The sequence below is a fragment of the Entelurus aequoreus genome, linkage group LG01 (assembly GCF_033978785.1).
Source record: "Entelurus aequoreus isolate RoL-2023_Sb linkage group LG01, RoL_Eaeq_v1.1, whole genome shotgun sequence".
NCBI lineage: Eukaryota > Metazoa > Chordata > Actinopteri > Syngnathiformes > Syngnathidae > Entelurus > Entelurus aequoreus.
Window position 1 is genome coordinate 100,339,404 of NC_084731.1, and position 21,622 is coordinate 100,361,025.

At 36.6% G+C, this 21,622-nt stretch overlaps 1 protein-coding gene across 1 annotated transcript in view; it reads right to left on the reverse strand.

Annotated features, from left to right (window-relative positions):
• Positions 1 to 13,785: 13,785 nt before the first annotated feature.
• ptpra (protein tyrosine phosphatase receptor type A) overlaps positions 13,786 to 21,622 on the reverse strand; it is a 60,521-nt gene continuing 52,684 nt past the window's right edge. Inside the window, exons 20-21 of the mRNA XM_062063691.1 lie at positions 20,879 to 21,014; positions 13,786 to 18,672 (exon numbers count right to left, since the gene is read on the reverse strand). Of these exons, the coding sequence (XP_061919675.1) occupies positions 18,598 to 18,672; positions 20,879 to 21,014 (211 nt within the window). The 3' untranslated portion in view covers positions 13,786 to 18,597. The remainder of the gene's footprint in view (positions 18,673 to 20,878; positions 21,015 to 21,622) is intronic.

Below are 21,622 nucleotides of genomic sequence, written 5' to 3' on the forward strand. Positions count from 1 at the left end.
GGACAATAGAAAAAAAGGATGAAATGTTAGAAATTGTGCATTGAGATAAAGGAAATTAATAAGGAATGACAGGTGCATTTTATTTTTTAGATACCGTATTTTCTGGACCATAGGGCGGACCGGATTATAAGGCGCATTAAAGGAGTTTTGTAAAGGTAACAGACTTCCTTGTGGTCTACATAACATGAGATGCTGCTTCTTTGCTCAACAAGTTGTCATCCTCACAGTCTCTTCAGGATGCAGCGTTTTGTGGGCTGGTCTTATTTACGTGCCTCCACTTCGACCGCGCCTTCTCCCCGTCGACATTGTTGTTGTTTTTAGCGCTTCCATAGCGAGTCTACTGACAGACAGAAGTAAGAACTGTGCTGGATTACAAATGGCAACAGCGGAGGAATTTTGACCGTGATTGCAGTACCATTTCTGGCCAGATTCTAACATATGGCTCCTTTAAATAGTCTTGACTAGGGATGTCCGATAATGGCTTTTTGCCGATATTCCGATATTGTCCAACTCTTTAATTACCGATACCGATATCAACCGATATATGCAGTCGTGGAATTAACACATTATTATGCCTAATTTGGACAGCCAGGTATGGTGAAGATAAGGTACTTTAAAAAAAAAAACAATCAAATAAAAGAAGATAAATAAATTAAAAACATTTTCTTGAATAAAAAAGAAAGTAAAACAATATAAAAACAGTTACATAGAAACTAGTAATTAATGAAAATTTGTAAAATGAAGTGTTAAAGGTTAGTACTATTAGTGGAGCAGCAGCACGCACAATCATGTGTGCTTACGGACTGTATCCCTTGCAGACTGTATTGATATATATTGATATATAATGTAGGACCCTTGCAGACTGTATTGATATATATTGTTAATATTAATAACTGTATCCCTTGCAGACTGTATTGATATATATTGTTAATATTAATAACTGTATCCCTTGCAGACTGTATTGATATATAATGATATATAATGTAGGAACCTTGCAGACTGTATTGATATATATTGATATATAATGTAGGACCCTTGCAGACTGTATTGATATATATTGTTAATATTAATAACTGTATCCCTTGCAGACTGTATTGATATATAATGATATATAATGTAGGAACCTTGCAGACTGTATTGATATATATTGATATATAATGTAGGAACCTTGCAGACTGTATTGATATATATTGATATATAATGTAGGAACCTTGCAGACTGTATTGATATATAATGATATATAATGTAGGACCCTTGCAGACTGTATTGATATATATTGATATATAATGTAGGAACCTTGCAGACTGTATTGATATATAATGATATATAATGTAGGAACCTTGCAGACTGTATTGATATATATTGATATATAATGTAGGAAGCAGAATATTAATAACAGAAAGAAACAACCCTTTTGTGTGAATGAGTGTAAATGGGGGAGGGAGGTTGTTTGGCTTGGTGCACTAATTGTAAGTATCTTGTGTTTTTTATGTGGGTTTAATAAAAAAACAAAAAAAACGATACTGATAATAAAAAAAACGGTACCGATAATTTCCGATATTACATTTTAACGCATTTATCGGCCGATATTGGCAGGCCGATATTATCGGACATCTCTAGTCTTGACCTTGTGTTCTACTGTAGATAAAAGCTGCGAGCAGGAAGGGCCCCTCAGTGGCCCCTCAGTGGCCCCTCAGTGGCCCCCCACTTGCACCTTCACGCCAGTCACCCTATTTATGTTTTCACATTTTCTAGGGGGCGCAAGAGAGTCCATTTGAAAATTGTCATTAAAAAAAGTGTCTGAAGACTCGAGCAGTGCGTCATATTTTACTTTTAAAAAGTAGATCCGGTCATTTTTAAGACAATGCCACTAATTTACATTCTTATTTACATATTGTGTGTACGTTTAGCATTTTCAAGTCTTCCTATTTTGAAATAAATGAATGAATAGACGTACAAAATGACTGTAACTCACCATTTGGACAGACTATGAACAGTTTGGCTGGAAATATCTTAGTAACACTTATCAATAACCGATAATCAATAAGGTATTTTGTATGTTCAGAGGAGACATCTTTCATCTCTCTGGTATGAAAAGTCGTAGATTAAGAAAAGGCTTTACAATATCAAGATAGGAACAATTGATTAGTGTAAACGTTCATACTGTATTTAGGAAGATTGGCGGGCATGTTGTCCTTACTGTAAAAAAATGGATCGAATCAATCCAGCAATGTTATTTTCACCGTAAAATTCTAAGAAAAAGAGCTGCCAGTTTTTATTTGTTTATTTTTACAGTAAATGTTACGGTTGTTGCAATACTGGAAATATAAAAATGGAATCACTGCTATTGCTGCCACTTTGATTTTTTTTACTGTAAAATCAACGTTTTGAATTGATTAATGTGGACCCCGACTTAAACTAGTTGAAAAACTTATTGGGGTTTTACCATTTAGTGGTCAACTGTACGGAATATGTACTGTACTGTGCAATCTACTAATAAATATGTACTGTACTGTGCAATCTACTAATATGTACTGTACTGTGCAATCTACTAATATGTACTGTACTGTGCAATCTACTAATAAATATGTACTGTACTGTGCAATCTACTAATAAATATGTAGTGTACTGTGTAATCTACTAATAAATATGTAGTGTACTGTGTAATCTACTAATAAATATGTACTGTACTGTGCAATCGACTAATAAATATGTACTGTACTGTGCAATCGATTAATAAATATGTACTGTACTGTGCAATCTACTAATAAATATGTACTGTACTGTGCAATCTACTAATATGTACTGTACTGTGCAATCTACTAATAAATATGTACTGTACTGTGCAATCTACTAATATGTACTGTACTGTGCAATCGACTAATAAATATGTACTGTACTGTGCAATCTACTAATAAATATGTACTGTACTGTGCAATCGATTAATAAATATGTACTGTACTGTGCAATCGACTAATAAATATGTACTGTACTGTGCAATCGATTAATAAATATGTACTGTACTGTGCAATCTACTAATAAATATGTACTGTACTGTGCAATCGATTAATAAATATGTACTGTACTGTGCAATCGACTAATAAATATGTACTGTACTGTGTAATCTACTAATAAATATGTACTGTACTGTGTAATCGACTAATATGTACTGTACTGTGCAATCTACTAATAAATATGTACTGTACTGTGTAATCGACTAATAAATATGTACTGTACTGTGCAATCTACTAATAAATATGTACTGTACTGTGCAATCTACTATGTACTGTACTGTGTAATCTACTAATAAATATGTACTGTACTGTGCAATCTACTAATAAATATGTACTGTACTGTGTAATCGACTAATAAATATGTACTGTACTGTGCAATCTACTAATAAATATGTACTGTACTGTGTAATCGACTAATATGTACTGTACTGTGCAATCTACTAATAAATATGTACTGTACTGTGCAATCTACTATGTACTGTACTGTGTAATCTACTAATAAATATGTACTGTACTGTGCAATCTACTAATATGTACTGTACTGTGCAATCTACTATGTACTGTACTGTGTAATCTACTAATAAATATGTACTGTACTGTGCAATCTACTAATATGTACTGTACTGTGTAATCTACTAATAAATATGTACTGTACTGTGTAATCTACTAATAAATATGTACTGTACTGTGCAATCGACTAATAAATATGTACTGTACTGTGCAATCGACTAATAAATATGTACTGTACTGTGCAATCGATTAATAAATATGTACTGTACTGTGCAATCTACTAATAAATATGTACTGTACTGTGCAATTGATTAATAAATATGTACTGTACTGTGCAATCGACTAATAAATATGTACTGTACTGTGTAATCTACTAATAAATATGTACTGTACTGTGCAATCGACTAATAAATATGTACTGTACTGTGTAATCTACTAATAAATATGTACTGTACTGTGTAATCGACTAATAAATATGTACTGTACTGTGTAATCGACTAATAAATATGTACTGTACTGTGCAATCTACTAATAAATATGTACTGTACTGTGTAATCGACTAATAAATATGTACTGTACTGTGCAATCTACTAATAAATATGTACTGTACTGTGCAATCTACTATGTACTGTACTGTGTAATCTACTAATAAATATGTACTGTACTGTGCAATCTACTAATAAATATGTACTGTACTGTGTAATCGACTAATAAATATGTACTGTACTGTGCAATCTACTAATAAATATGTACTGTACTGTGTAATCGACTAATATGTACTGTACTGTGCAATCTACTAATAAATATGTACTGTACTGTGCAATCTACTATGTACTGTACTGTGTAATCTACTAATAAATATGTACTGTACTGTGCAATCTACTAATAAATATGTACTGTACTGTGCAATATACTAATAAATATATACTGTACTGTGTAATCGACTAATATGTACTGTACTGTGCAATCTACTAATAAATATGTACTGTACTGTGCAATCGATTAATAAATATGTACTGTACTGTGCAATCGACTAATAAATATGTACTGTACTGTGTAATCTACTAATAAATATGTACTGTACTGTGCAATCGACTAATAAATATGTACTGTACTGTGTAATCTACTAATAAATATGTACTGTACTGTGTAATCGACTAATATGTACTGTACTGTGCAATCTACTAATAAATATGTACTGTACTGTGTAATCGACTAATAAATATGTACTGTACTGTGTAATCTACTAATAAATATGTACTGTACTGTGCAATCTACTAATAAATATGTACTGTACTGTGCAATCTACTATGTACTGTACTGTGTAATCTACTAATAAATATGTACTGTACTGTGCAATCTACTAATAAATATGTACTGTACTGTGTAATCGACTAATAAATATGTACTGTACTGTGCAATCTACTAATAAATATGTACTGTACTGTGCAATCTACTAATAAATATGTACTGTACTGTGTAATCGACTAATAAATATGTACTGTACTGTGCAATCTACTAATAAATATGTACTGTACTGTGCAATCTACTATGTACTGTACTGTGTAATCTACTAATAAATATGTACTGTACTGTGCAATCTACTAATAAATATGTACTGTACTGTGTAATCGACTAATAAATATGTACTGTACTGTGCAATCTACTAATAAATATGTACTGTACTGTGTAATCGACTAATATGTACTGTACTGTGCAATCTACTAATAAATATGTACTGTACTGTGCAATCTACTATGTACTGTACTGTGTAATCTACTAATAAATATGTACTGTACTGTGCAATCTACTAATAAATATGTACTGTACTGTGCAATATACTAATAAATATATACTGTACTGTGTAATCGACTAATATGTACTGTACTGTGCAATCTACTAATAAATATGTACTGTACTGTGCAATCGATTAATAAATATGTACTGTACTGTGCAATCGACTAATAAATATGTACTGTACTGTGTAATCTACTAATAAATATGTACTGTACTGTGCAATCGACTAATAAATATGTACTGTACTGTGTAATCTACTAATAAATATGTACTGTACTGTGTAATCGACTAATATGTACTGTACTGTGCAATCTACTAATAAATATGTACTGTACTGTGTAATCGACTAATAAATATGTACTGTACTGTGTAATCTACTAATAAATATGTACTGTACTGTGCAATCTACTAATAAATATGTACTGTACTGTGCAATCTACTATGTACTGTACTGTGTAATCTACTAATAAATATGTACTGTACTGTGCAATCTACTAATAAATATGTACTGTACTGTGTAATCGACTAATAAATATGTACTGTACTGTGCAATCTACTAATAAATATGTACTGTACTGTGCAATCTACTAATAAATATGTACTGTACTGTGTAATCTACTAATAAATATGTACTGTACTGTGTAATCGACTAATAAATATGTACTGTACTGTGCAATCTACTAATAAATATGTACTGTACTGTGCAATCTACTATGTACTGTACTGTGTAATCTACTAATAAATATGTACTGTACTGTGCAATCTACTAATAAATATGTACTGTACTGTGCAATCTACTATGTACTGTACTGTGCAATCTACTAATAAATATGTACTGTACTGTGTAATCGACTAATAAATATGTACTGTACTGTGCAATCTACTAATAAATATGTACTGTACTGTGCAATCTACTATGTACTGTACTGTGCAATCTACTAATAAATATGTACTGTACTGTGCAATCTACTAATAAATATGTACTGTACTGTGCAATCTACTATGTACTGTACTGTGCAATCTACTAATAAATATGTACTGTACTGTGTAATCGACTAATAAATATGTACTGTACTGTGTAATCTACTAATAAATATGTACTGTACTGTGCAATCTACTAATAAAAGTCTCAATCAATCAATTTGTTTTTTTCTGTAAATGGAAAAAGGATACGACTTATTTTTACAGTAAAATTCTGGCGACTAAGCTGCTAGTTTTATTTGACCAAAGAATCTAAAGTCGCTTTTAAAGTGCATGATTGGAAATAAAAATAGAAAATGTCAGAAATATTTTTTGACAGTAAAAATCTGACTGAGCTGCCAAAGTTTTTCGTTCAGTTCTTACAGTGCATTACTGTAATTGGAAAAACGGTATCGCTGATCTTTTTAACAGTAAAATTCTGGCGACTAAGCTGACAGTTTTTTTGTTTACAGTAAATTTTACGGTCGTTTTTTTGACATTTCAATACTGGAAATAGAAGAATGGAATCACTGCTACTAGTTTTTTTTTACTGTAAAATCAACTTTTTTTTTCTTTCTCCAGGGCCTTACTGGAAATGGAAAAACGATACGACTTACATTTTTTACAGTAAAATTCTGGCGACTAAGCTGACAGTTTTATTTTGACGAAGAATCTAAAGTGCAAGATTGGAAATAGAAAATCCATTTTTTGACAGTAAAAATCTGACTGAGCTGACAATGTTTTTTTGTTCAATTCCAAAACTAGTTCTTACAGTGCATTACTGTAAACTGAAGTCTACCACTTAATTTTACAAAAAAATTCTGCTGACTGAGCTGCCATTTTTTTTACTGTAAAATAAAAAAGGTAGTATTTACAGTGCATTACTGTAATTCCGTCAATGCAAAATACCTACCACTTTTAACTTACAGTAAAATTCTGGCGACTGAACTGCCATTTTTATTTTGGGGTTTTACCGTAAATTCTAGGGCTGTTTTCACAGTGCGCTACTGTAAAAAAAAACAAAAAAAACTGTACCACTTTTGTTTTTGCCATATTTTTTTTTTACTGTAAATCTATAGCTGCTTTTCTTTTTTTTACAGGGCATTACTGTAAATTAAAAACTGTACCACTGTTATTTCTCAAGTGGAATTCTGCGGACAATTCTTTACGGTTAAAACGGACTTAGTTTTGTTAACAGTGTTGTATTGTTGTCATGGCTTGAAGTAAGTAAACAACAACAACAACAACATCGTGAAGTAAAGGAGGACAACATAAGAATCCCACGCAGACAGAAGAAACAAATGTCAAGCACTTTATTAGTTTTATACAGCTTACAAAGGCCATATAATTATATATAATTGTATTTTATATATAATTATATACACAAATATTCAAATGTTGAATAAGAAAAAGACTGGCAACCAAAAAAAAGGATTACTTGAAGATAATTTGAGCAAATGAAGAAGAGCTGAAAGAAAACATTTGAAAATGGTCCCGTTACATTTTTAATATACATTTCTTTCTCCTGGGAGACGAAAAAGGTCAATAAAATATGCGAGGCTGCAGACAGGAAGGAAATATAAATAAGTGTATGTACAAAAGGAGTACAGGACCAAGGACAAGTGTCTGAGGAAGCAGGAAGCAAGGAGTCTTCCTCACTCTCTCCTGACTAAGCACAGGAAGTAGTATTATATTATGGGATGTCAACGAGAGGCTCCATCTTAAGACTGAAGAAGCACCGAGCTCAGTTTCAAACCTTGAAGGAATCAGTGAGGCACTTTTCTTTTTTGCAGCTGACCAAATAAGTCAGCTTGGCAACTTGGCCAAATGTCACTCACACTTATTGAAAGTAGGACACATTTGGCAAACAGACACTAGGACAGGAGAGGAAACATTTGGCAAACAGACACTAGGACAGGAGAGGAAACATTTGGCAAACAGAAAGTAGGACAGGAGAGGAAACATTTGGCAAACAGAAAGTAGGACAGGAGAGGAAACATTTGGCAAAGAAAAACTAAGACAGGCAGAGGAAACATTCGGCAAACAGACACTAGGACAGGGAGAGGAAACATTTGGCAAACAGAAAGTAGGACAGGGAGAGGAAACATTTGGCAAACAGAAAGTAGGACAGGGAGAGGAAACATTTGGCAAACAGACACTAGGACAGGGAGAGGAAACATTTGGCAAACAGAAAGTAGGACAGGAGAGGAAACATTTGGCAAACAGAAAGTAGGACAGGAGAGGAAACATTTGGCAAACAGAAAGTAGGACAGGAGAGGAAACATTTGGCAAAGAAAAACTAAGACAGGCAGAGGAAACATTCGGCAAACAGACACTAGGACAGGAGAGGAAACATTTGGCAAACAGAAAGTAGGACAGGAGAGGAAACATTTGGCAAACAGAAAGTAGGACAGGAGAGGAAACATTTGGCAAAGAAAAACTAAGACAGGCAGAGGAAACATTCGGCAAACAGACACTAGGACAGGGAGAGGAAACATTTGGCAAACAGAAAGTAGGACAGGGAGAGGAAACATTTGGCAAACAGAAAGTAGGACAGGGAGAGGAAACATTTGGCAAACAGACACTAGGACAGGGAGAGGAAACATTTGGCAAACAGAAAGTAGGACAGGAGAGGAAACATTTGGCAAACAGAAAGTAGGACAGGAGAGGAAACATTTGGCAAACAGAAAGTAGGACAGGAGAGGAAACATTTGGCAAAGAAAAACTAAGACAGGCAGAGGAAACATTCGGCAAACAGACACTAGGACAGGGAGAGGAAACATTTGGCAAACAGAAAGTAGGACAGGGAGAGGAAACATTTGGCAAACAGAAAGTAGGACAGGGAGAGGAAACATTTGGCAAACAGACACTAGGACAGGGAGAGGAAACATTTGGCAAACAGAAAGTAGGACAGGAGAGGAAACATTTGGCAAACAGAGAGTAGGACAGGAGAGGAAACATTTGGCAAACAGAAAGTAGGACAGGAGAGGAAACATTTGGCAAAGAAAAACTAAGACAGGCAGAGGAAACATTCGGCAAACAGACACTAGGACAGGGAGAGGAAACATTTGGCAAACAGAAAGTAGGACAGGGAGAGGAAACATTTGGCAAACAGAAAGTAGGACAGGGAGAGGAAACATTTGGCAAACAGACACTAGGACAGGGAGAGGAAACATTTGGCAAACAGAAAGTAGGACAGGAGAGGAAACATTTGGCAAACAGAAAGTAGGACAGGAGAGGAAACATTTGGCAAACAGAAAGTAGGACAGGAGAGGAAACATTTGGCAAAGAAAAACTAAGACAGGCAGAGGAAACATTCGGCAAACAGACACTAGGACAGGAGAGGAAACATTTGGCAAACAGAAAGTAGGACAGGAGAGGAAACATTTGGCAAACAGAAAGTAGGACAGGAGAGGAAACATTTGGCAAAGAAAAACTAAGACAGGCAGAGGAAACATTCGGCAAACAGACACTAGGACAGGGAGAGGAAACATTTGGCAAACAGAAAGTAGGACAGGGAGAGGAAACATTTGGCAAACAGAAAGTAGGACAGGGAGAGGAAACATTTGGCAAACAGACACTAGGACAGGGAGAGGAAACATTTGGCAAACAGAAAGTAGGACAGGAGAGGAAACATTTGGCAAACAGAAAGTAGGACAGGAGAGGAAACATTTGGCAAACAGAAAGTAGGACAGGAGAGGAAACATTTGGCAAAGAAAAACTAAGACAGGCAGAGGAAACATTCGGCAAACAGACACTAGGACAGGGAGAGGAAACATTTGGCAAACAGAAAGTAGGACAGGGAGAGGAAACATTTGGCAAACAGAAAGTAGGACAGGGAGAGGAAACATTTGGCAAACAGACACTAGGACAGGGAGAGGAAACATTTGGCAAACAGAAAGTAGGACAGGAGAGGAAACATTTGGCAAACAGAGAGTAGGACAGGAGAGGAAACATTTGGCAAACAGAAAGTAGGACAGGAGAGGAAACATTTGGCAAAGAAAAACTAAGACAGGCAGAGGAAACATTCGGCAAACAGACACTAGGACAGGGAGAGGAAACATTTGGCAAACAGAAAGTAGGACAGGGAGAGGAAACATTTGGCAAACAGAAAGTAGGACAGGGAGAGGAAACATTTGGCAAACAGACACTAGGACAGGGAGAGGAAACATTTGGCAAACAGAAAGTAGGACAGGGAGAGGAAACATTTGGCAAACAGAAAGTAGGACAGGGAGAGGAAACATTTGGCAAACAGAAAGTAGGACAGGGAGAGGAAACATTTGGCAAACAGAAAGTAGGACAGGGAGAGGAAACATTTGGCAAACAGAAAGTAGGACAGGAGAGGAAACATTTGGCAAACAGAAAGTAGGACAGGGAGAGGAAACATTTGGCAAACCGAAAGTAGGACAGGGAGAGGAAACATTTGGCAAACAGAAAGTAGGACAGGGAGAGGAAACATTTGGCAAACAGAAAGTAGGACAGGGAGAGGAAACATTTGGCAAACAGAAAGTAGGACAGGGAGAGGAATCATTTGGCAAACAGAAAGTAGGACAGGGAGAGGAAACATTTGGCAAACAGAAAGTAGGACAGGGAGAGGAAACATTTGGCAAACAGAAAGTAGGACAGGAGAGGAAACATTTGGCAAACAGAAAGTAGGACAGGGAGAGGAAACATTTGGAAAACAGAAAGTAGGACAGGAGAGGAAACATTTGGCAAACAGAAAGTAGGACAGGAGAGGAAACATTTGGCAAACAGAAAGTAGGACAGGAGAGGAAACATTTGGCAAACAGAAAGTAGGACAGGAGAGGAAACATTTGGCAAACAGAAAGTAGGACAGGAGAGGAAACATTTGGCAAACAGAAAGTAGGACAGGAGAGGAAACATTTGGCAAACAGAAAGTAGGACAGGGAGAGGAAACATTTGGCAAACAGAAAGTAGGACAGGAGAGGAAACATTTGGCAAACAGAAAGTAGGACAGGGAGAGGAAACATTTGGCAAACAGAAAGTAGGACAGGAGAGGAAACATTTGGCAAACAGAAAGTAGGACAGGGAGAGGAAACATTTGGCAAACAGAAAGTAGGACAGGAGAGGAAACATTTGGCAAACAACTGGAGGAAAGAAAATGTCTCGGGCACTTGTGAGGCTTTAAGGGGGAAAAGAGCTAAAATGATGTGCTAAATGTGCTAAAAGTGTGCTAAAAGACGCTTGAGTAGAATCCCCCAAATCAATCATGTGTACGGCAGCCCAATTTGTCACGTTTCATGTGTCAGCTAAACTGTCCACTTAAGCCGCCAGATGGCAGTAGAGGGTTGAATAACCTCAAATGTGCCATTCCAACTGTGGCCATGGCGCCAGTTGCTATGTAGAGTGGCGCTTTCCATCATTTTCAGCATCTCTTCCCTTACTGTACTTATAAAGGACCTTTGACTTTGGCTGCAAAGACTGAGGACGTTTTGGTGACAAGTGTCACGTCATCACTTTTGTTGAAGGGTGGTTCTGCACCCACACCACGACTGGACCTCAGCAAACATGTGAGGGTGGAGTTGGGAATAAAGGTGGAGGAGGTGTGACCTCTACAATCCTACGTGGAGTGGCTTGTGACGTGTGCCAGAAAGGTGTGTGGCGGGTGGGAGAGGAATGTTCCTGCCAAGATCACAGATGACATCATTGATGGGTACAGGGGGGTGACATCATTGATGGGCACAAGGGGGCGGGGTCAGGGGTGGGGGGGGGGGGTGTGTCTGGTCACAAACACAGCAAAGGTAGTTCAAGTGAGTACCGTATTTTTCCGCACTATAAGCCGCTACTTATTTTTTCCCCAAGCTTTGAACCCTGCGGCTTATACAAAGGTGCGGCTAATGGAGGGATTGTTCTTTGCTAGCAGCTCAATTATGGGATGGATTCAAACAAAGCCCTAAATAGGAGAAATGCATTTTTGAATGAATCCTGATTCTTATTTGGAACAATTCTTATCATATATCAATTTTGAGATAGGCTCCAGCATCTCCCGCGACTCCTGTGCAGCCGCTCAGACGAAGCATACAGTTGATTGACATCTGCTGTACACATTTAAGTGTTGGATCCTCCTCCTTGTTGTCTTATTTCTATTTGACTTGATTACATGTCTGGCTGCTATTTCATCAAATAAAAGCAGTTCTTTTTTGGGTTTGTTGTTTTTCTTGCCTGTTGTTCACCATCACTAGGAGAGACAAGACATGTCTTTTTTTATTATTAAGAGTTTAAAGGTGATTTATATTTTATTTAAAGGTGATTTTTTTATTTTTTTTATTATGCAAGGCTTATCATATTAAATGTCTCTGCCAAAATGTAAAAAAAATAAAATAAAATAAAATAAAAAAAAAGTGCTGAAATAGGCTCCAGCGCCCCCGGAGGGAATAAGCGGTAGAAAATGGATGGATGGATGTTGTACTGTGCAGGTTTAAAATAAATACTTCAATTAAAAAAAGGTGATAAAAAAACACGTAGAAAATGTGGATAATAACTCTTGTAGTCTTCAAAACCCTCCATCAACCTTTTATATACACACTGCTAGTATACATATATATAAACACATATGCATATATATGTACATATGTCACACACCCCTCTAATAACTAATAATACTACACTTTGTCACACACCCCTCTAATAACTAATAATACTACACTTTGTCAACAAAGCTGTAATAACTAATAATACTACACATTGTCACACACCCCTCTAATAACTAATAATACTACACTTTGTCACACACCCCTCTAATAACTAATAATACTACACTTTGTCACACACCCCTCTAATAACTAATAATACTACACTTTGTCACACACCCCTCTAATAACTAATAATACTAAACTTTGTCAACAAAGCTGTAATAACTAATAATACTACACTTTGTCACAGACCCCTCTAATAACTAATAATACTACACTTTGTCAACAAAGCTGTAATAACTAATAATACTACACTTTGTCACACACCCCTCTAATAACTAATAATACTACACTTTGTCACACACCCCTCTAATAACTAATAATACTAAACTTTGTCAACAAAGCTGTAATAACTAATAATACTACACTTTGTCACACACCCCTCTAATAACTAATAATACTACACTTTGTCACACACCCCTCTAATAACTAATAATACTACACTTTGTCACACACCCCTCTAATAACTAATAATACTACACTTTGTCACACACCCCTCTAATAACTAATAATACTACACTTTGTCAACAAAGCTGTAATAACTAATAATACTACACTTTGTCACACACCCCTCTAATAACTAATAATACTACACTTTGTCAACAAAGCTGTAATAACTAATAATACTACACTTTGTCACACACCCCTCTAATAACTAATAATACTACACTTTGTCACACACCCCTCTAATAACTAATAATACTACACTTTGTCAACAAAGCTGTAATAACTAATAATACTACACTTTGTCACACACCCCTCTAATAACTAATAATAGTACACTTTGTCACACACCCCTCTAATAACTAATAATACTACACTTTGTCAACAAAGCTGTAATAACTAATAATACTACACTTTGTCACACACCCCTCTAATAACTAATAATACTACACTTTGTCACACACCCCTCTAATAACTAATAATACTACACTTTGTCACACACCCCTCTAATAACTAATAATAGTACACTTTGTCACACACCCCTCTAATAACTAATAATACTACACTTTGTCACACACCCCTCTAATAACTAATAATACTACACTTTGTCACACACCCCTCTAATAACTAATAATACTACACTTTGTCAACAAAGCTGTAATAACTAATAATACTACACTTTGTCACACACCCCTCTAATAACTAATAATACTACACTTTGTCACACACCCCTCTAATAACTAATAATACTACACTTTGTCAATAAAGCTGTAATAAATAATAATTAGGGATGATGTTCTCCCGGTTGTTCGATAAGAAAAGAACCGATTCCATGGACTCGAATCCCTTTTTGAGAACCGGTTCCCGTTATCGAGGCCACTACAGTAGAGAAAAAGAGTTGGTTCTTTATTCAAATCCCTGTGAACGAATCCCTTCCCACGTACAGGAAATGCCCTGTGGGACCTGCAATGTTATGCCCATTTGATTGTAGACTCTTACTGACACCTTGTGGCGATATGAAAATACTACGCGTCATTAGTTTGGGCACTTCCGGGTTGAGACAATTGAGAAGTAGACAAGTTGTGTTAGCTCTTACAAGCCTTGGAAAAGATAAGTGTGTAAGTAAACTGTTTAACTTGTTTATGTAACTCAATATTAAGGTGGAAAGTGGTTAAGTTTGATACTAAGATGTTTATTGAAAAACAATTGTTGTGCACTGTTTCAATGGATGTTTTGAGGACTTCAAATGGCCGCCAGTCGTGTATTTCCACCATCAAAATAGTTTCAACACTAAGAAGTATTTGTTTGATGATAGTACTGTATATTTGTGTGAAGCTAATATTTACATATCGTGTATTACATTTCAGTATGTTCATTGAATCACATAGCTTATACATTTGTCATTGTGTGTATTTCAGTTAAAAAAACAACAACAGTCCAGTGCAAGACAAAAGTAAAGATAGGAAAAGACAAAGCAAGATCAACAACAATAAAGAGCCTAAATAGATTAATCTGCTTTGGAACTTTATTAGACGTCTTGGATTGTTTGTTAGCTGTCTGCCTGTGTGTGTAGTTAGTATGTTCCAATAGCAGCAGAAGTGCACTTTTTGGAGAGCTGTATTATTTTCAGTTTTGTGCCCAAGGGACTGATTTTATTTAACACTATATTATTATTTATACACCTATAGTGATCACAGGGACAGCTTGTTTTTGTGTTACTGTATATATTTGTTTTTCTGAAAAATCCCACTTAATATACTTTGGGTAACAACAGTCAGTATTTTTTTTTTAGGGGGGTAACAGTCAATATTTATTTATTGTATTTTATTTTTTTCTTATTAAATAAAAGTGAGCTTTTGTTAAACCAAATATTGTGTTTTTTTCCATATACAACAACCTATCTGGAATCGATAAGGAATCGATTCGATAAGAGGATTCGATAATGGGCTCGAACTCGATAATTTCTTATCAAACATCATCCCTACTAATAATAGTACACTTTGTCACACAAAGCTGACACCACGTTTTGTCTTTAAATATAAATATAGTCTGTTTTTATGTGATACATATCTGTTTTAGGGATTATTTACAAAATATCAAAATGGCCGCTGTATACAGAAAAATGCCATAATTTGTTTTGAGTTGATATCGTTTGAAGACAAGGCAGCACAACTTTGAATACTTTGACATTTTTGACCAGACACACTGGGTATATTGAACCAAGTATCAGTATCGGATCGATACCAGCCTGAACTTTACACGATCGGATTGGAAATAAAATCAGTGGTATTGGACACGACTGACAGGCACCGTTTGGAAACAAAGTATGGAAATCCACATTTACTCACTAAGTACACGTATATACTTATAGTCCGCTGCAGGTAATCAATGAAAAATATATTTTTTTGCTTATAAAATTTGGTGGGTGCGGCTTATATACTGGTGCAGCTTATATACTTATAGTGGGGGAAATACGGTATTCCTCAAAGTAAACAGCAATTAAAAAAGAAAAAAAGAGTAAACACTGCATGGCACACAAAAGTAAAAGAAAAGGCCATTACCAATTTTTGTTAGAAACAGCATTTGAATAAAAATGGACAATGTTCCACACCAGTGTTCATGATGGGAACATCATTCTATCATAGAGTGACAATGTTCCACATCAGTGTTGATGGCGGGAACATGATGAGTGACAATGTTCCACAGCAGTGTTGATGGTGGGAACATGATGAGTGACAATGTTCCACATCAGTGTTGATGGTGGGAACATGATGAGTGACAATGTTCCACATCAGTGTTGATGGTGGGAACATGATGAGTGACAATGTTCCACATCAGTGTTGATGGTGGGAACATGATGAGTGACAATGTTCCACATCAGTGTTGATGGTGGGAACATGATGAGTGACAATGTTCTACATCAGTGTTGATGGTGGGAACATGATGAGTGACAATGTTCCACATCAGTGTTGATGGTGGGAACATGATGAGTGACAATGTTCCACATCAGTGTTGATGGTGGGAACATGATGAGTGACAATGTTCCACATCAGTGTTGATGGTGGGAACATGATGAGTGACAATGTTCTACATCAGTGTTGATGGTGGGAACATGATGAGTGACAATGTTCCACATCAGTGTTGATGGTGGGAACATGATGAGTGACAATGTTCCACATCAGTGTTGATGGTGGGAACATGATGAGTAACAATGTTCCACATCAGTGTTGATGGTGGGAACATGATGAGTAACAATGTTCCACATCAGTGTTGATGGTGGGAACATGATGAGTAACAATGTTCCACATCAGTGTTGATGGTGGGAACATGGGAGAGAATATTAGAGGAAATACTGACTTGTGCGTGTTTTTGGTTCTTTAATAGCCAACACAATACGGACAAAAGTATTGGGACATCCTAACAAACGTCTTTATTTCCTTTCTGTTTTTGTCCATTGATTCAAAATAACATTCGTGAGGTCAGAGGTCATTTGAAGTTCAACCCAATTGTTTGATTGGCTCTCAATTAGTAGTAGAAACACAAATACTTTTGTCCATATAGATCAGGGGTGCCCTAACTTTTTGACTTGGAGGCCACATGGAACTATACAAATTTGGCCGGGGGCTGAAAGCTGACTGCATGTAAGGTAACATTACACACACACACACACACACACACACACACACACACACACACACACACACACACACACACACACACACACACACACACACACACACACACACACACACACACACACACACACACACACACACACACACACACACACACGTGTGTATATATATATACACATATATACATATATATGCATACATACACATATACATACATATATATATATGTATATATATATATATATATATATATACATATACATAAATATATACATACATATATATATATATATATATGCATTTTTCCTATCATTTATTGTCGAGACATTAAATGAGTATTTTCAAACTATGTACAGTGTTTGTAAAGTTTTTCTATAATATCCACAAAGATTGTGTGAGCAGGTTGTTGTGTGTGTTGACTTCCTGTGTTTGGTTGCAGTTTGCGCATCGAGTGGCAAAGGTTTCTTGGATTGGGTCATATAGGTACATTCATGGTCATTGACTTGATGTACTCACACTGTCCACAAGGTGGCGGTAGAATAGCAGCAATTAAGACTGTCAGCTCTTTAAAATATGAAGTTGTGGGCTCCCCACAGGGCAGAATCCTTACTGAAGTCGGGACGTGTCGCGGGTCAAACTAAAGACGCCGGCGGGCAATAGTTTGGACACCCTGGTGTCTTGTGGGTAAAAAGTATTTCTATTCATTTCCATGTGAATGGAGCACACTTTCTTGCTCTCCAGTATGTGTAGGCGGTGTCTAAAGGCAGACCAATGCTGCCCCCTGCTGTTGGCCATGTGTACATTCGGTGGCTTGAAATATATCAATAAGTTGATGTGTGAGTGTGACCTTCACCACTGCTCACGTTGCTACACTGCGGCTCAGCCAAAAGATGTTCAACTCTGTCCTTAAAAAGTGAAAATAACAATATTTTACGTAAGCCTCCGAAGCATTTGTTTTATATTCATATAGATTTTATATATATATATATATATATATATATATAGAAATAAAATACTTTACAGGGGCCGCCCAGAAACGCAGCCAAACTGAAAACTGTGTGTGATACTAAAGTAATAAGATGCAAGACAGTAAGTATGTGTACTGTATACATGTCAGCATCAATGATACTAAAGTAATAAGATGCATGTGTACTGTATACATGTCAGCATCAATGATACTAAAGTAATAAGATGCATGTGTACTGTATACATGTCAGCATCAATGATACTAAAGTAATAAGATGCATGTGTACTGTATACATGTCAGCATCAACAAGACCTTTCTTACAAAATACTCAAGAAGATTTCTCCTTCTGGTCCGTCCTCCATGCCTGTTCCTGGCGTCACTTTTGTCCCGTCCAAAGACCAAGTTGCCATAAAAGTACTTTTAGAAAAAGAACAAAGGTCTGCAGCTGGTCCATGTGTGGTTGTGTGTGTGTGTGTGTGTGTGTGTGTGTGTGTGTGTGGTTGTGTGTGTGTGTGTGTGTGGTTGTGTGTGTGTGGTGTTAGTGTGACGCTGGGTCTCTACTTGAAATTGGCGTAGTCGGAAAAGGCATCGATGTACTCCTGAACCACTTTGTAGCAGAACTCGTACTGTTCCTGTGGGAGACACAGCAAGTCAATACCACATGCAACTGTCTTATTCATGGATCTTTTACCTCTACATTTCACTAATGTCTTATTCATGGATCTTTTACCTCTACATTTCACTAATGTTGTCTTATTCATGGATCTTTTACCTCTACATTTCACTAATGTTGTCTTATTCATGGATCTTTTACCTCTACATTTCACTAATGTTGTCTTATTCATGGATCTTTTACCTCTACATTTCACTAAGGATGATGCTTGAAACCGGTTTTCCCGGTTGGTCGATAAGAAAAGAACCGAGTCCTCAAACTCGAATCCGTTTTTGAGAACCGGTACCAGTTATCGAGACCACTATAGTAAAGAAAAAGAGTTGGTTCTTTATTCGAATCCCTGGGAACGAATCCCTTCCCACAGGAAATGCCCTGTGGGACGGCAATGTTATGCCCATTTGATTGTAGACTCTTACTGACACCTTGTGGCGATATGAAAATACCACGCGTCATTAGTTTGGGCACTTCCGGGTTGAGACAATTGAGAAGTAGACAAGTTGTGTTAGCTCTTACAAGCCTTGGAAAAGATAAGTCTGTAAGTAAACTGTTGAACTTGTTTATGTAACTCAATATTAAGGTGGAAAGTAGTTAAGTTTGATACTAAGATGTTTATTGAAAAACAATTTTTGTGCACTGTTTCAATGGATGTTTTGAGGACTTCAAATGGCTGCCAGTCGTGTATTTCCACCATCGAAATAGTTTCAACACTCAGAAGTATTTGTTTGATGATAGTACTGTATATTTGTGTGAAGCTAATATTTACATATTGTGTATTACATTTCAGTATGTTCATTGAATCACATAGCTTATACATTTGTCATTGTGTGTATTTCAGTTTAAAAAAAACAACAACAGTCCAGTGCAAGACAAAAGTAAAGATAGGAAAAGACAAAGCAAGATCAACAACAATAAAGAGCCTAAATGGATTAATCTGCTTTGGAACTTTATTAGACGTCTTGGATTGTTTGTTAGCTGTCTGTCTGTGTGTGTAGTTAGTATGTTCCAATAGCAGCAGAAGTGCACTTTTTGGAGAGCTGTATTAGGGACTGATTTTATTTAACACTATATTATTATTTATACACCTATAGTGACCACAGACACAGGTTGTTTTTGTGTGACTGTATATATTTGTTTTTCTGAAAAATCCCACTTAATATACTTTGGGTAACAACAGTCAATAATTTTTTTATTTTTTTTAGGGGGGCAACAGTCAATATTTATTTATGTATTTTATTTTATTTTTTTTCTTATAAAATAAAAGTGAGCTTTTGTTGAACCAAATATTGTGTTTTTTCCATATACAACAACCTATCTGGACTCGATAAGAGAATCGATAAGGAATCGGTTCGATAAGAGGATTCGATAATGGGCTCGAACTCGATAATTTCTTATCAAACATCATCCCTACATTTCACTAATGTTGTCTTATTCATGGATCTTTTACCTCTACATTACAAACTTTCACCTATCAATCTCTCTCTGACACACCAGATAAAAGCCTCAAGAGCAGAGCTGGGCAAATATTTTGACTCGGGGGCCACTTTAAGAGAAAAAAATGTCGGAAGCTCTTGACATTTCTAAAACAAAGTAGCGTACACTTCTAATTTACTGGATGTACAGTACAGGACTAAAGTTTGGACACACCTTCTCCTCATTCAACTTTATTTCCATGACTATTTACATTGTAGATTGTCACATCAAAACTATGAATGAACACATGTGGAGTTATGTACTTAACAAAAAAAGGTGAAAACACGTTTTATATTCTAGTTTCTTCAAAATAGCCACCCTTTGCTCTGATTACTGCTTTGCACACTCTTGGCATTCTCTCCATGAGCTTCAAGCACACCTGTGAAGTGAAAACCATTTCAGGTGAGTACCTCTTGAAGCTCATGGAGAGAATGCCAAGAGTGTGCAAAGCAGTAATCAGAGCAAAATGTGGCTATTTTGAAGAAACTAGAATATAAAACATGTTTTCCCCTTTTTTTGTTCATGTGTTCATTCATAGTTTTGCTGTGACAATCTACAATGTCAAATAAAGTTGAAAGAGGAGAAGGTGTGTCCAAAGGTTACTGTACAGAATATGAAACTCCAATTAGAGGCCAATGCAGCTGAAAAGATGGAGATGAAAGTGGTAAAAGGCAAGGAATGTGAATGCTGCTCACCAGTGTCTGCACCATGTGGGGTCTCTGCAACCTCAGACTCTTGACTGTCTGAAAAACATCCAGGATGCCTTCTGCCTTCACCCTCTCCAGGACTGTACTCAATGCACAGAATGTTCCGGTCCTGCCTGCCCCGGCACTGCACACATGGGGGACAATGCACACTTCTTTTCCAATACATGGCAGGAAATAGGTGTATAAATAGCACATACCAAGAAAGCAAAAGGAATGCAAAGTGCTTCCTGGTCAAAGAAGGCACCTCATGGTGTTGTTATGTTTCCCACAATAGGAAAAGTCTTTTTTTGACTGGCTTGTATACGCAGTATAAGAATCTGTGATGAAGCACAGCCTGATGGGAAGTCACCTGCAATCTCATGCTAGGACAGTACATGAAAGATGCTACATTGTAGCTCCATCTATTCAACTAAACAGCCACATCTTCCCTTTGTGTTGTACCAGGGGTGTCCAAACCTTTTGACTCGGGAGCCGCATTGGGCTAAATCATTTGACTCGGGAGCCGCATTGGGCTAAACCTTTTGACTCGGGAGCCTCATTGGGCTAAATCATTTGACTCGGGAGCCTCATTGGGCTAAATCATTTGACTCGGGAGCCGCATTGGGCTAAATCATTTGACTCGGGAGCCGCATTGGGCTAAATCATTTGACTCGGGAGCCGCATTGGGCTAAATCATTTGACTCGGGAGCCACATTGGGCTAAATCATTTGACTCGGGAGCCACATTGGGCTA